Genomic DNA, 16,528 nt, shown 5'->3' on the forward strand with positions numbered 1-16,528 from the left:
GTATTAAATGGGTCTGTGTTAAATAATAAAATAGCTTCTCTTCTATTCTGCGATTATTAAAAGATCAGTAAAGGTACATTTTAAAGAATAAATATTTTTAAAGAAGAAGCTTTGAGGGACAATGTAATCTTTGTGAAAATATTTGATTTCTTTTTTTTTTTGTCCTACTACCCACACAGTTAACATGTGCGAGCAATCTTGACATACTTGACCCCTTTTCCGTTGTGTTTCCCGCTTGTTCTGTCATGCAAAACACAGCATCAGCGTACATGCGGAACCTCCAGCACAATATATGCGGCGTTCACAGTGAACGGTCTTAAATCTTGTTGCTCTACACGACTTCGTAGTGGGTAAGTATGCCATTTTGATCCATATGACTACAGACTGAGCTCTACTGTAAGAATTGAATACTGTTAGCTTTTGTGGTACTGTGTTTGCGGCACTAAGCTTATAAACAAAGTGACAGATTTCACGCAGTCCAATCGAATTTCGAGCAGGTAAGCTCACCAGTTTTGCGCAATTTTTGTACATAAGAATATTCATTTACGGTCTCTCTCTCTCTCTCTCCATGCCTATCAAGGTCAAGTATCAAAGTGAAAGGTGCAGTTGTAAAGAGTAAGGTTGTACAGGGGAACAAATGGCTTTTTCGCGAAACGACATCGCAAGATACCTCTTTGTGGTATGTACGGCGGTATCAAAGTTGTGTTGTCTTCTCTGTTAAAAACGCAGTAGCTAATAGATTTATTGTCTCTGCAAAATGTCGTTAGTTAAGCTTAAAGTTGTTGATCGTGTATGATTTTAAGCTTTGTTTAAATATAAGCCCTATGCAGTTTTACTGAACCTTGCAATCAAGGGATTAATTCGTTTTCTAAGGACTAGCACCATCTACACAAAAGATTATTCTTGATTTTTTGTTTGAGTTGTTTCATTATTGAAGATATTTTTGTGAAGGTGAATCATTGATTTAAGGTTTCACTTTCTGGGTAAAGAAAATACTTCATTTGATGGAAGGGAAGTTAATTTTTTCTGGGAAGTCTGAACGTCAGATTTTAGATGACGTGTGTGTTGTTTGGTGATTCACTCCATTATTCAAGAGGCTCTTATAAACAAGAGGCTCTTATAAACAATTGTATTGATGCGATTGGAAAATTCATTCTGACATCACTAATGAGGTATGACGTCAATGTTTTGTTCCAAAGCACTCAGCCGTCTATAAAAGAGATAATTTGTTTTGAACACGAATTACTTAAGAATGATAATGCAGATTTTTTTATCCAACTTTATTGTTAGTCAAATTTTTGGAGCTGAAATATCCAATATATAATTACATTATATAACAGTTCCAATTGAGGACTCAATATTTTTTTGTTAAAAATCCAGACCATGCTCTGTGAAACAATATTCCTAAATGGTGTTAATGATGTTGACATCTTTCTTTTACGTCATTAATTTATAACTGCTTTTTTAGTGTACAAAACTGTAGCCTGTGTACAGCCATCTAATCTCCGCAAGAAAAATTTGAGGAAGGACATCCCTGATTACAAGTATAATCAATAATCCTGTTCAAGGTCACGATTTTTCCCGAAGTGTCTGGAAGACAACCTGATTAGTTCATTGATCATGCATGGGTTAATAAAGTGTTACTACCATTTGTCGGTTTTACTGATGGATATGATGTAGAAATCTCAACGGAAGTCTTGCTAGTTTTTGAGAGAGATTCACATAAGTTTTAGAATTTTGTAGCTTAAACCAGTTTAATGGGAGTTATCACGTTTTTATGTCAACAAAATTATTCCATGAGTGATCTATTTTTGATCTGCAATTGTAGCAAAGGTCTTATATTGTCTCATGATCATGCAGTGATCATGTGCAGAGAATTAATTTCTTTTGTTGTCTCCACATGTTATGTTAAATATTGTGAGATGGAACGTGCTTTAATGCATGGATAACTTATACTAGGAAGATGATCATAAACTTCCGTGCAAAGACTCCTCTTCCCTGAATTTTTTGATTGGAACAGGTGGCTGTACACAGGCTATCAAAGCTGTTGCTCCAAGTGATGTTTCAGCCTACCCTGTGTATACCTTTACTTGATTTCTATAACAGAGATAATTAATTTATAAATAATTTCTTTGTAAATAATTTGCTAATAGTGTGAATAAACTGTGTGACTTTTCCAATACCATGCATTTTAATTGTGATTGCATAATATCCAATGTTGTTTTTTTATTGATGATGTTTAAATTATTGATTCACTAATAGAAATATCATATTAATATTTAACAATTTTCAGATAATATGGATGTCTATAAATGTTGCCCTGTTTGTATCTACATATTTAAATTATGGGACAACAAAGAAGTACCATTACTTGAGAACAATTATCAAGGTATGGTTAAAATCATTTACAAAATAAATTAACTTGTCAATAAGCAATATTCAAAATGGAGGGTAGGTGCCAATTGACAGCAAAGCAGGCAATGAGCAAGCAAGTGAGGGCAAAATGCAAATAAAGGGGGGTAACTGTGGCAACCTCCCACAGGTCACATCCCCCTGGTACCTGTCACACTGAACTCTCATTGGAGAATAAGTATGCTCACCTGGACACAAGGGCTCACCATGAACCAAGAGGCGGGTGGGAGGGGGTAAACCAAAGGCAAAGCGGCAAAGCTAGGCAGAGCAAGACCACGAGGGCAAAACTACACAGCAATGGCACAACCACACATGCCCGCGGCGATCATCCCCTGGTCAACAGCAGATCTCCAATATCAATAACTCTGATTATTGATAATCTCATTCAAATGTGTTTATGACCACTTTTAAATTATCAATTTGGCAAGCCTCATTTTTCATGAACATGAAGGAACAGCAGGGAAAGAAAGGCAAAGTTTTTTGGGAATAATTTGCTTGTTCATATGAGCCACGTGAAAAACTTCAAGTCCTTGTGTGAAAACATTGACCTGAAGACATCAATGTTACAGTCCTCTTAAATCATTGTAATATTAATAAATTATGCTGATATATAATCATGTATCCCCTACATGCTATGAATGGACCATTATATAAAAGGTGTTGAGGGGAGGAAGCAGGCTAAGAAACCATGTTTTGACTTTCAAGGTCATTAAGCAATTTTGGCGAAGTTCAGTTAATAAATCCATAGTTCAGACGTTTCAGCATTATACATGTCACTATTTAGGCTGCTCATAGCGTGAGGTTATTTGCCTTGTGTAGACAGAGCTAAATATCCTAGTTTTCTAACGGTGAAGTGATTCTAGAGTAGTGCCACCCTTCCTGTGAGTAATGCAAGCTCCCCTATCCTTTGCAGTTTTGTCAGGATGGCATTTGCACGGTACAATAATATTCATTTGGTAACAATTATACACCTAGCTGATACATTGAGGGGTACTGAGAGGTTGGCACATCTTCCTTGTCTGCATTAGGCTAGGGAAAATATTTAGCCCTGTTCTACTGATTAAAACATTCTTATTGTTGTTTTTTACTACTTAGGGTGGATTACCTTTTGCTCGAGGTGCAGCAATGGTGTTGAACTTCAACTGTATGTTAGTCCTACTGTCCATGTGTCGTAACATCATCTCTCTCATCAGAAGCAATCTCAAAGTACGTATTCCAAACAGTACATGCCTTGTAGAAGTTATATAGAATCATTGGTCACTAAGTACTTTCAACTGATTAAATTAAATGCTTGTCATTAGCAAAGAAACGCAGATTCCAAAATAGTGAGTTTACTTGAAACAGGTAATATTGCCAGTTTTTAATAACTATTGTCCATTTTGATTGTTATTTTCTTTAAGTGCGGCTGGTGTGGAAGTATAATAAGCCTGCTGGACAAGAACATAACTTTCCATAAATACTGTGCTTACACCATTTGTTTTTTCACTGGTAAGTAAATTGTTTCCAAACAACATATGATTGAGTGGTGTTTAAATTAATTGCTAGTAAGGGGTTTCCTTGCTGTCCTAGCTTGCAGTTGCTACAGTATTATAAGCAGTAGGATCATGTCTGCTAATATATAGTGTCATCTCGTAGAGAGATATGTCCTGTAAGCTTCTCTCTCAACCATATGGAAACGTGTAGTTCAAGTTTTAAATGTTGCTTGATGTTTTAGGCAAAGTTTGACTTGAGTCAATTTTCAGGGCAACCATGCTCGGAGGGGTCTTATACGGGGTTTTGTAGGGCTTACGTGTTTTGCTTCCCAGCTGTGTGAGAACATGCAGTTTGCTTTGAGTGCCATTTGTGCTTGTAGCTCCCTCATCTCCCTCCCTTTTGCTGGTGATGATAAGTACTTCAGGTGATAAGTATCTCTACTGACTCTGTCCGTGTGATGGTGCCTGGTGGTTGCTGCTCTCAGGGTTGCCATGGATACCTGCATGCTCTGCACGAGGCTCATATCTTGGCTCCACCATCCCAAAGGCAACTTCCCGAAACTCATCAATTGGCATTGAGTTTAACCTCCTATAGTATGACTGTCCAGACACCTCTCCTAGGAGACAGTCCTCTCTAAGTCCTAAGGGCAGTTCGCATGAGAAGGTTGACTCTATTTATATGCACAATAGTACATCTGTGCTGTTACCAGTGATTAATTGTGGCCAGAAGACGATCTTGGTGCCAGAACTCAGTGGTCTTTTGCTAATTTGTAAAGGATAATAAACAGCTATATGTTCTTTCCCTGCTTGAGGCCATTACAGGCAATTTCCTATTAAAAGTGTTTTAAGTGTGTACTTGCTCTTGTTTTTAGTGATTCACATAGCCGGTCACTGCTTCAACCTAACAAACCTTACAGAGAGCAGCTCGAAAGCTGAAACAGAGATTGAGCAGCATCTGAGTCAGCTGGATAATCCATGGCTCAATCCTATCAGAGAGTCTGGAGTTGTGAGTATAAACACTTCTTGAAAAAGAGTTTTGCTAAAAAAAAATTGTCAAATAGTTAGCTAGCTAGCCTGTTGTTTGTAATTGGAATTTTTGACAACTTTTCCATTGCAAAAAAAACTAGCTGTATCATGGGATATGATGATTCCTAATTATTTCTAATCTGAGATATATATACATGTATTGATTCAATTTAGTTATTTTTGCAGTTGACAATAGTCACCACAAACGGGTTTACACTGAGGATCAGTGAGCTTTCCTTGTATGTGGTACATGTAACTGTAATTTCTTTTTTAAACTAAAAGTATATATTTATTATATTATTCATTTGATCTTTCACTAATAGGATCCTGTAACTGGTCTCTTTAAGACAGGTGAGAGGAAATGTTTGTTGTTCAACAGTCATAAACTAATGTTGCTACAAATTTACAGTGATGTAATATTGTTATTGGAGGAGGCATAGTGGCCTAATGGTATAGCAGGGGTGGGGTGTACTCCCTTATATGGGCTATGTAGGTATGTGTTGTCCCAAAGGGTATGGTTTTCAGCTGTTTTGGTCATAAATAGGTTATTGATCAATTTTGGCCATTTTGGTCATAAATAGGGTATGGTTTTAGCACTCTAGTCTTGAATTGGGTATGTTTCTTAGAAGAAGTTACTTTTTCATCGTTATCAATAAGACCGTTGCCAACAAAAACCCTTGATAACTCCTGTTTAGGGCAATTGTGTCAGCCGCATCAGTCATAAAGAGGGTATCAAATTTTTGGTCAGGTCATAAATAGCCAAGGGTTGTAAAAATCACAGATTTTGGTCATAAACAGGATAAGGATTTTAGGAAGTGGGCCGCACACCCCCACCCAACTTTGCTGGGAGTACCCGGGCCCACCCACCCCAGGACCTAATGGTTAGTGCATTGGACACTGGATCAGTGTCCAGGTTCTAGTGCTGGCTGGGGTCATTGTGTCAAATGCGTTCTCTCCACCCATGTATAAACATGGGCACATCCGATTTAATGCTGGGGATAGTTCCGTGATAAAGTAATATCCCATCCAGGGAGACATAGCAATAGTCACTTCATGCTGGGTCATTAGGCTCAAGGTAGACTTAACCTACCTTGTAAACCTTATCTGTTGCTGGCTAAGCCTAGACTTATGGGTTATTGAACAAGTCTGAGGTCAAGATGTCTGGGTATTGGTTAAGATCTTTTTTTTCGCATGTTTATAGACTGAGACATATATAGTTGAGGTGCTAAACATGCAATACACAACTACTTTGTGTTCACAGTGGCTGGTGTGACAGGTGTATTCATGACATTATCATTAATTCTCATGGTATCATCAGCAACAGAACTTATCAGGTATGAATGCGATCATTTTTATCGTGTCTTCTCCTTCATGTCGGGTTGGGTAGCAGCTTTTGTGAGGTCTCATGTGAATGGCTCGATACCCTTTGACAGGACAATAGAATAAACAACAGAAACAATACCTGTTAAGAAGACAGTTCCGAAGTGGCGTGACATGCGAATAGCGCACGCGCATGGAAACATTTTGAATTTAAGTTACGCAAACGTTAGTTACGCTTACAAATTTAAGTTTCGTGGACGTTTATCGGCAGAGTTTTAGACAGTTTCTAGTGAGCAGTTGTTGTACCTATTAGAGAGTTTTGTGCCGTTTAGAGTTTACCGTTTTACTGATTTTGAAGTGTTTTGGTCGAGTACCATTTCCGTATACCGCTCATGAACAATACCCCTAGCCCCAAAACAACAGCTGAGAGCAAACAAAAGAATTACAAGCTTACAAGAGCTGCTACACCTATGCCCAGAACATCTGTAATCTAACATGCTGTTCATCTTGCCTGCAGGAGATCATACTTTGAGACATTTTGGTTTACCCACCATCTATTTGTCATATTCTTTGGCTGTCTTGTTGTGCATGGTATTGGGTAAGAAATGTTTAAAAATAGTTATTTCTTTACTGAGAGTAAATTAAATTAGCGTGAACTTTTTCTATCTAGTATTATAGACACGTAATGGGTTCAATGTGCCATCAATGATGTTGTAGCCCAGGGCTTTGTACACAAGTATTGAACGCCTCTGATGTGAGGTGGCTCTCGCTATCATTCAGAAAAAACTCCATGATTTTAGCAAACTTTAGTTTACGGTCTGCAGTTTCATCAAGACTTTGTCTCAGTTACGTCTGCATAATCATTAACTGCATGCTTCTACATATCTGTGTCTTAGTTACATTACTTCATCTCCTTTTATTTATGAACTGTACACTTCTACTGTTCTATATTTTACTCTTGACTTTGTGTGTAAAACTGCATACCTCTACAGCTCTATGTTTTAGTATCAACTTTATCTGCAATATGTAGGATTGTATGCTTGGTAATCATGTGAACACAAGTGTAATATTATTAAGGATTTACACCACTCATGGAATTTGAAAATTCTCTCTAAATTTGAAACTTTTTCATTTTCATGAGTAGTGTAAACTGCTCTTGTTTACTGTCTATAGGTAGTGGTGGTCAACACTATCGACTGATACATTGACCAACACTCAGTCAATATATCGGCCATGTAATGGCGTAGCATTGACCGATACACAGCTGATATATCAGGTGACAGTCAGTTGATTGTCAGTTGAGTATCTGTCCAGTGTCAGTCGAGTGTTGATTGAGTATCAGTTGAGTATCGGTTGATATGTCGGGTGATATCATATCAACTGATACTTGATTGACATTCAAGGGATACTCCACCAAGACTTGACCAACTGTTGGCTGATATATCGGCTGTGTATTGACCAAGTGCTGACCGATACTTGGCCGATGTATTGACTGACTATCAGTCTATATATCGGTCCATATTGTCGGCTGACACTACCTACAGTAAACATGATCCTTGTAAACTTTACTTACAGATGAGCTAGTGATATTTACTCCTAATTTTATGCTCCTGATTAGGGATTTATTACGTTATCAAACCAACATGGATGAACATGACCCTGAGATCTGTGATGATGTCAATCTTTGGAGGAATAAATCAACTAACTGTTACAAAATCAGGCCGGAGCTCACAGCGCCAGGGGCAATGGTAAATTGCATGTCCCACCCACTAAAAAAGCCCGCCCCCCCAGTCCACCAGCTGAAAATTTATTAGTTTTTTATTTAGCTTGAATTGAAGATTATACTGCAGTATAGTTACTTCAGTCTCCATTTGTTGAGTTTCACTAGTTTTGCACTTTGTATATTAGTTTCTTCAGTCTCCATTTGTTGAGTTTCACTAGTTTTGTACTTTGTTTACAATGTACGTTGTAGTTTAAGTAAGTGTGATAATAATAATCAGTGCATAATAATTAATAGTGTATCTTTACTTCCTTTTTTTCTCACACAAATTCATAGGCTGAGGCAGAAGTACAGCTTTATATTTTGATATTAATAAAGTCTATCTAATTCATTTTTTAGACGTGGAAGTTTGTGATTGCTCCTATGATCTTTTATTGTTTTGAACGCCTTTTAAGGATATACAGATCTTTCCAGAAGGTGACAATTTTGAAGGTGAGATATTAAAATATTATGGGTTTTTTGAAAAATTTCAACTGATGCTTTGGTCAACATGATATTTTAGATGAATTAGCCAGTAAGTGCAGCCAGGGAATCAGGGATCAAAATATCAATAACAGAATAGTGATGTTTCATTCCTGGGGGATCAGAATTGGTATTAACAGTACAAGCATGTAGTAAATAAATGTAATAAATATTTATTTGTGCTTCAGGTAATAAAACATCCTTCAAAAGTACTTGAGATTCAAATGAAGAAAGAAGGCTTTAGATGTGAAGCAGGACAGGTAAGGCCATAGAAATTCAATTTCTTATTATTGATTTTTTAGTACACTTTGTAGGCTAGTTGTCCATTTAATTATTTTTAAACTTACCATGATAATCATTCTGTATTTTTTCAGTACATTTTCCTGAAGTGCCCCAAGATCTCACATCTGGAGTGGCACCCTTTCACACTGACATCAGTAAGTCTTTTAAATATCAAGCAATTGCTCAAATTTATGTTTAAGGTAAAATTAATTAAGCAGTATTTTCTTGTTGCTCATTAGAGTAGGTTTTTTTTCTAAGGCTGAAGAGGTCTAGAGAGTAAAATTGGGTATTTTTTTTCTAAGTGACTAAATTACTCTCCATTCCAGGCCCCAGAGGAGTCATATTTCAGTGTTCACATCAGAGCCGCAGGAGACTGGACAGGTATTAAATTTAGTTTAAAATTGCAGCAGTTACAGGTCAAGTTAGCATTAATTAATAAGCTAGAATTGCTGACACTGTCGGGGCTTGTGATAGTATCCAGCATGAAGTAGAGGTATACAAGACAGTATCGCTATTCTCTTGCATGAGATGTAAGTCTTTTTATTTGGTGGCTTCCCAGCCCAGCTGTTCGTTTGCACTAGAGGAAAGCATTTGGGAAAGACTATAGTATTGGCCAAGTGTATCGAGCAAGGACACCCAGACAAAAAACCTGGGAGACAGACATAAACTTTCATAGCTGAGTACTTACTTATATTAGCTAGGAGATTGATTATTGATGCTGCAAGTCACTCCATACTACATGCTTTATGCTGGACACAGTTCATTGCAGGCATCCAAATTTTATGTGTTAAGGATTGTACAGTTTTTACAATGTATGTAAAACTAACGATTAACTTGTTACTTTAATTTATATACTTATTCTATTAGCGGCTTTGCATAAAGAGTTTGGAGTAAATGACAGTGGAATGAAAGATATCGGTGACTGTCCAAGGTAACTGTTTGTTAGATAATAATAATACCAGAAGTAGATTTAATTTCCTATTTTTTGAACCTCCCAATTATTCAATGCTGCAATATTTTATTCCTTTGACGAAAAAATTAGAAGAAATTAATCACCCGTAAGAATGAAAACATGATGTTCAAACCTTACTCAGTCTGTTTTAAGGCCATGCCAGAAATTCCAGAACAGTTTTCCTCTTTGACATGAATTTGATTAAAATGCTTAGACAGTATTTAATTTGGTTTGGAAGTCTCAATATATGATATGACTAGATTAAAAAATTGGTTGAGTCTCACACTTTATAGGAACTGCTATCACAAGATGGATTAACAAATTGGAAGTAAATGGGATATTTTAGCTGTTTTAACACTAACATTTCATGCAACTGAACATACAAGCTGTTTTCTGAGATATCTATCTTCAAGCATTATTTTTTTCTTTTCTAGGCTGGCTGTAGATGGGCCTTTTGGTACATCAAGCACTGTAAGTACCTTGTAAATCATTCAGTTCAAATTTCAAAATGAGCAATTCTCTTGAACTGATGGCCATTCATTCCTGCTCTAAAAAATATATTGATGTCTCTATGGGTTTAGTGGTGCAGTACTTACATTAGGGGGAGGAGTGGAGGGGGGGGGGGGAAGTCTGAATGTCTCACATCCGGTTAGTTTTTGGTCTAAATATGATCTGTATCCCGTTATTTACAGTTGCAAAAATTAACAATAATTTTTTTACTTGATATTCTGTTTTATCTCATCTTAAAACCCCACATCCCATTTATTTTTCCTCGGAATATTCTGTATATATCCAGTTAATTTCTTATCCCGCTTCCCAAAAACTCGTTATAGGGCCTCACTATACTGAGTCTTGTCTTTTTCCAGGATGTGTTCAAGTACAATGTCATTATGTGTATTGGTGCTGGTATTGGAGTAACTCCATTCGCATCCATCCTGAAGTCTGTCTGGTAAGCATTGTGTTTGAGAATAAACATCTGTTATTTGCTGGCTGGTGAGAATAAACATGTTATTTGCTGGCTGGGTGGTCCGTAAAGTTAAAACCTGTGACTGTGGTCTTGAAAAATGCAGCATTTTGAAGTCTAAGTTCACAGTTTTTCAGCAAATGGACCAGCTCTAGTATAGCTGGTAAATAACTTATATTTATTTTTTCTATTTCTCCCAAATCACTTGTTAACCTTAAATTTCCACACACATTTTGTTTGCGTTACCGTGACTGTGGACAGAGATAGGAAAACCTGGACCGCGCTAAGAACCAATCAGATTGGAGGATTCGTTGCCGTGCCCACTTGGAAAAAATAAATGAATATATTTTCTGTTTATTTGTTTGTTTGTTTGCTGGTCCATCTGTTCATCCATCCACAAGACTTTTTACACCGTTCCTTTTTGTGTCAGGTATCGCCACAACCAACGTTATGGTGACCTGGCAATCAAGAAAGTGTACTTTTTCTGGATCTGCCGGGACACAAATGCGTTTGAGTGGTTCACAGACCTCTTGAAGCATTTGGAAATTCAGGTAAAAATGGTGCACCATTAGTACTGATTTGTATTTCCCTTGGCTTGGCAGCCTCAAAATTTACCCAAGTCTGTTTTCTTTTGAAATTTCTACCAGATTTTTCTTTTAAATAAAACAAGTAGGCAGCCAGCCCTTAGATACATTTAACATGATCCTGTGTCAGAAAATTAAATGCAACACCTAATGTAACTGCATATGCATGTTGAATATATTGAAAGCAAAACGTTTTCAGGAATGTCCTGTTGTTCAAAACAAATTAATGGATTGTTTTGGAAACCTTTGTGTGTATATCCAATTTTGTCAATTAGATAATATAATTATGGTACGGCAAATGATTATATCGACCTCAGTTTATTATATGCATGGTCATCTTAAAGTTTTAAATTATTCATGTAAATCGGTGCTCAAAAAGCCACTGCAGGGCTCGAATTAGGCCTTGTTCACTAACTGATCAAATAAGAGATCAACACAGATTTGAGTAGATGTTCTCAAAATTAGAAAAAAGTCATCCTTGGTTGAAATTCTATGTTTACAAGATCCTGTATGAACTCATAGGATCCCTCTGGAATGGAATTAAATTCTAAAGAATGTATAGGATCCTTGAAAAAATCCTATAGGATATGGTGCAGAATATCCTTGTTTGTATAGGATCATGTAGATTCTTATTATGCAGGATCCTACAAGGAAAAATTTCTGTTGTGGACAGGCTTTTAGCCAGACAGGTATCCAGACGTCCTGTGGACGCTCACTTTTCAAAGAAAATTGCTTTATTTTTTCACATGTTGCCTTCTCAATAGTTCATTTGGGAAGAGCTTGAAGCACATTTTTGACACTCCATTTTCAAATCTGGGCTCTGGCCATGGATCCTTTCATTAAAGTTACTAAAGGTTAGGAAATTACTAATTTCAATTCAGATGGCTGAGATGAACATGACTGACCTTGTGGAGTACAATATCTACCTCACTGGATGGGACACTAAACTGGTGAGCCTTGGTACTCATAACATAGAAGATAACTTCCAGTTAAAATGTATACAAAAGTTGTGGAGAGGTGGCCATTGAAGAGACGTTAAATTAAGAGTGAATATATGAACTGTGTGCCAGGACAGAAAAAAATGTGGCTGATGTAGAGAGGTAGCATTAGTGGGGGTTTGACTGTAGTGTTTCTAATGTGAACAGGCCTAGGTATAGTCAGTAGAATATTTATTCATAGTGTTTCCTGTAATTTCCGAGCTCCAAACTATGTTAACCACAGTGAAGAGTACTTCATTGTCATGTTTATTATATATTAATTATAAGTTAAAGTATGTGTTACACTAGTGCATATCCAGGACCTTACTTGTTTTTTAAATAATATTACATGTTTACCGTTTTATTTCAGGCTATTCAAACCACCATGCACCAGGGTGCAGCAGATAACATCACACATTTGGAAGCTAAGACACAATATGGCAGACCAGCATGGAACAAGATTTTTAAAGACATTGCTGACAAACACAAAGGGTGGGTAGGACTGTAAAGATAAACAGTCAGGGCATCATTAAGCAATTTACAGCAGCTTTTGTGTAAAGTTTTCCTATATTTTCTTCCTCTGTTTAGGACTGAAATTGGAGTATTCTTCTGTGGACCAAGTGTTTTGTCTCATGTGTTGCACAAAACCGCCAACCAATGCAGTGATCAGAGCACTGGAGTGAAGTTTTCCTACAACAAGGAGAACTTCTAATCAACCATGGCCAGCGAAGACGGTGTTAGTCATGCATATGACTAATTTGAAAATCTTTGTGTTGTCAGTATTCAGTCTTCATAGACTGAAACTAATGTTTCCGCACAAGGCATAATTAGGATAAAAATATTGAGCTATCTGATGTACTTCAGGCTCCAGTTGTTTTCGAAGGATATTAGCTGAATAAATTGCAATCCAATGGATAAGTGCTGATAAAACAAACTAGTGTGTTTATCATCTAAAATAATAGTGATTTATCAGTTGGATAGCATTATCCAGCCTTTGAACAACGGGAGCCTGTTTACTTGACTAGTTACTGACAGTAGTTTTTTTACACCATGCAAGTCCATACATTACACATTCATACTATGTACTGCTTACTTTTTCAAGTTACATTGCACCTTTGTTTTTTCAGCATAATTCTCTTTTTTTTTTTGGAACCCTTTTGAGCAATATGGTGTATTAGTTATATGATTATCTTTCATGTACACACATTTTATCTCTTGTATTTTGTGATCAATGTCTTGAGCAGTGAATATTTTTTGTTTTACACCACTGGTGATCACAACACCAAGAATTGTCCCAGGCTTCTTCTTTCCACAGTACCTGCAGTCTGCAGTAAAAGCTATTTTCATGCTGGGATTAATTATTTTGTACGCCATTTAGGATTTTGAGCATCACAAAACTAGTAATGTAAAGAGGAAACAAAATGCAGGGAAGTATGAATGGGAGTCAAAATTAGTGTTGATTTTACTTCTAATTAGACAGCAAAGTGGCACAAGTTTTTAAGTCAATCACTTATAGCATGATAACTTAAAACCAAAGCTAAATGAAAATTACTTTAGACACTCAATTGAGACCAGTGGCCCTGTGGCCACTATTATTTTGGTCTTAATATAATTATAGTTAAGGTCATTCCCCAGTATTGCATTGCGCATCCCTACTGTGCATAATTTCGCGCATGATTAGTGCGCGTGCATTAAAAAATGGTGGCTTTTTGTTTACAGCTGGACCTCGCCATAGAGGTAAATCGTCATTTTCTCGCAAGTGAGTATGGGGACCTATCATTTTTTTCTGTTGTTTTGAATTGAGTAATAAATTTCTCTGTGTAAGATAAATATGGACCAATTCTCAGTGTAGAACAAAAAGCAATCATTGGAAACGTGAATTTAGCAAGCAATCGTGACTACAATCATGGTGCTATTATAAGGATTTATATGGGTATAAACAAGGTGCTGTTGCTCCTAAACAAACATGGGGACCCCTCATTTTTATTTCAGAATTTAAGTTCCTATAATATAGACAATCAATAGGTAAAGTTTCACAAAAATCTCAGTGCAGGTTCTATTTCAGTGGAATGACCTTAAAAGAGTAAAAGGAAATTGTCATTGCTATACCAGGGAAATGTAATTATTTTATCACTGTTATAACTTTTAAGAATTTAAGTTTGCACGTTAAAAAATAGCTAGGTATTTGAATTTGAAAAGGTGAAATTAAAAATAAAAATTAAAAATGTTCAACATACAGTTAGAGTGCCATTTTTCAGCAACTTGTGAATTTTGTATTACTATAATAAATTGCAAGAGCTGTTCTTCTTTATAGAGTGTTAAACTTGTAAATAAAATAAATAAATAAATAAATTTTGTTACCACTGGACAATGAAGTGGAATCTCAATTTTTTGAACCTCCAAGGGGGAATAATCAGTTAGTGTGAGAAATCAGGGGTAAAAGTTAAGTTTTCAACAGAGTTGGGGGGGGGGGGGGGGGAGGGAGGCAGCTTTTAGTTCGAGTTATCAGGATGTTGGAAAAATCGAGGGTTCGAGAAATAGGGATTCCGCTGTAGGTATTTTTCATATTGGTAGTTATTCTCACTACTGGGCCTAAGTGAAGTGGTTAAGTATCCCAGGAATTGGTGGAGCCAGCTTCATTCCGATTTCTGTGGTAATATGTGACTTGGAGTTTTCCATGAATGGATATTCACAGAACTTGTAATCCATTGAAGAATCTTTTTTTTTTTTTAAATTTATCCATTATCCATTGAAGGATCTTATTTTTTAATTTATTGATGCCATGTACAGTTATCTCAGTTTCTGTTCAAATTGAAACTACTAAACTTGTGGTGGGCTTGACCAACTAAAGATAAATGAGCAAGGCATTCCAACTTTGGATCACTTGTTGTTACTGTGATCTACTCTATCACTGCTTCAGTCTATCCACCCATACCCTGAGAAGGGAAGAGCAGATATTGTGATAACCTGTCAAAAAGGCCAATGTAGTGTGATGGCCTGATATATCCCATTTAGAAAATTAGACCTTACTCACTTCACACTTTGGAAAGTGTAGTGAAGGAATGACAGTGGTAAGTGCTCAGGCTCTTCCAATCCCTAGGATTAGAACTAAAGCACCAGAAACCACAAGACATTAACCTTGGTCAGTGCTCACACTGTGGAGCTTTTGATTCAAAGTTTGTAGCACTAGCCTTAGAACCTAACAATCAGTCCTGAGTTTAAAACATCGGCAATAGAACTAGCATTTCAGCTTGGCCTAGTAAGAATGCTTTGTTTTTGTTCTATGTTAGTGGCTTTTGTGAGCAGTATTTAGGATAGAATATTGTAATCTAATTGGAGAGCTCTTCACAAAATGAGCATTGACTACTGTAAAAGAGCACTTTGCTATGCTGTTATGGTGCGTCTCAAGACACTTGCCGTCTGAAGTATGATGTGCAGTTATGTTATTTAGTCAGAAATTACATTAATTTTTGGTAACTTAAAGATAGATAAGTTTAGCTAACAATAAAATTTCAGTTAAAAGTGTTCTCCGTCTCTTGTTTTGTGAAAAAACCCACTTTCATCCTCCATGCATTTCACACCAGGTGAATTTTACCTATACTACAAACAATGCACCACAGTATAAAATGTGAGCTGGTGGAATTCTGTTCCTCCAAGGATTTTAAATTGTGATGCATAATTCTTTATGGTATGAAAATATTAATTTTGTTTCATATAATGTTATATGATATAAGGCATTGGTTTGGACACTGACCAGAACATTTTAGTTGTTCAAGTTTTTATCTTGAGTGGATTAAGATGAAATATCATTCAGATGTGGGTAAGATTTTAGGACCAAGCAGATCACATGTGAAACAATGAAATTTGAAAACAAAAACAGGTGACTGCAAAGAATGCAAGATGAAAGTCAGTCTGTCTGTTTAAAACACAGCAGAGGAAGAATATTTTGTGTTATGGTAACTCCCCAAGTGGGCTAGATAAACCAAATCCCATTCTGTGATTGGTTACCAAAGTGGCAAAGATGGGGGCTCTCTCCTCCACCATGCCAGTTATCCTTACCACAGTGTATAATAACAACCAAGCTTGTACAGTCAACATGACTGGATATCGGCATCGCTCTCACTTTTAAGTGATGATGGATTTTGACATTTTACGGACTTCAGCCATGCAAGGAATTGGCCAACCAGCCACTTTGACTTCACACTACCAAGGCTACCAAGGCCCAATTTCCCTCAGTTATGCCTGCAGGGGTTACAAGTGATTTCTTGCTGGTGAAAAAAAGATATATAACAATTTC

General features: G+C 36.7%; 1 protein-coding gene across 2 annotated transcripts; it reads left to right on the forward strand.

The window, feature by feature from the left end:
• Positions 1–156: 156 nt before the first annotated feature.
• On the forward strand, positions 157–15,756 carry LOC110049393 (NADPH oxidase 2-like). 2 transcript variants are annotated; one of them, XM_089283094.1, is made up of 21 exons: positions 157–350; positions 581–679; positions 2,294–2,389; positions 3,508–3,618; positions 3,813–3,900; positions 4,757–4,890; positions 5,234–5,261; positions 6,172–6,244; positions 6,748–6,828; positions 7,849–7,978; positions 8,350–8,442; positions 8,661–8,732; positions 8,847–8,909; positions 9,081–9,135; positions 9,622–9,685; positions 10,141–10,177; positions 10,573–10,655; positions 11,101–11,221; positions 12,136–12,204; positions 12,602–12,723; positions 12,820–15,756. In XM_089283094.1, exons 2-21 carry the CDS (start codon positions 638–640, stop codon positions 12,941–12,943), a joined length of 1,686 nt encoding a protein of 561 aa, XP_089139220.1. In that variant the 5' UTR covers positions 157–350; positions 581–637; the 3' UTR covers positions 12,944–15,756. The 2 variants fall into 2 exon arrangements, with proteins under 2 accessions (XP_089139220.1, XP_089139221.1); XM_089283095.1 differs by lacking the exon at positions 157–350 and adding an exon at positions 357–497.
• Positions 15,757–16,528: the final 772 nt, after the last annotated feature.

Source organism: Orbicella faveolata, unplaced genomic scaffold (assembly GCF_042242905.1).
Source record: "Orbicella faveolata isolate gen_17 unplaced genomic scaffold, um_ofav_v1 contig_12, whole genome shotgun sequence".
In the NCBI taxonomy this organism is placed as follows: Eukaryota; Metazoa; Cnidaria; class Anthozoa; order Scleractinia; family Merulinidae; genus Orbicella; species Orbicella faveolata.

Excerpts from the sequence above, each read along its gene's own strand:
- LOC110049393 (XM_089283094.1), top strand. The coding sequence starts at position 638 with ATGGCTTTTTCGCGAAACGACATCGCAAGATACCTCTTTGTG. Across the intron at positions 3,901-4,756 it reads CACCATTTGTTTTTTCACTG|TGATTCACATAGCCGGTCAC; the intron begins GTAAGTAAATTG and ends TCTTGTTTTTAG. Across the intron at positions 12,205-12,601 it reads CTGGATGGGACACTAAACTG|GCTATTCAAACCACCATGCA; the intron begins GTGAGCCTTGGT and ends GTTTTATTTCAG.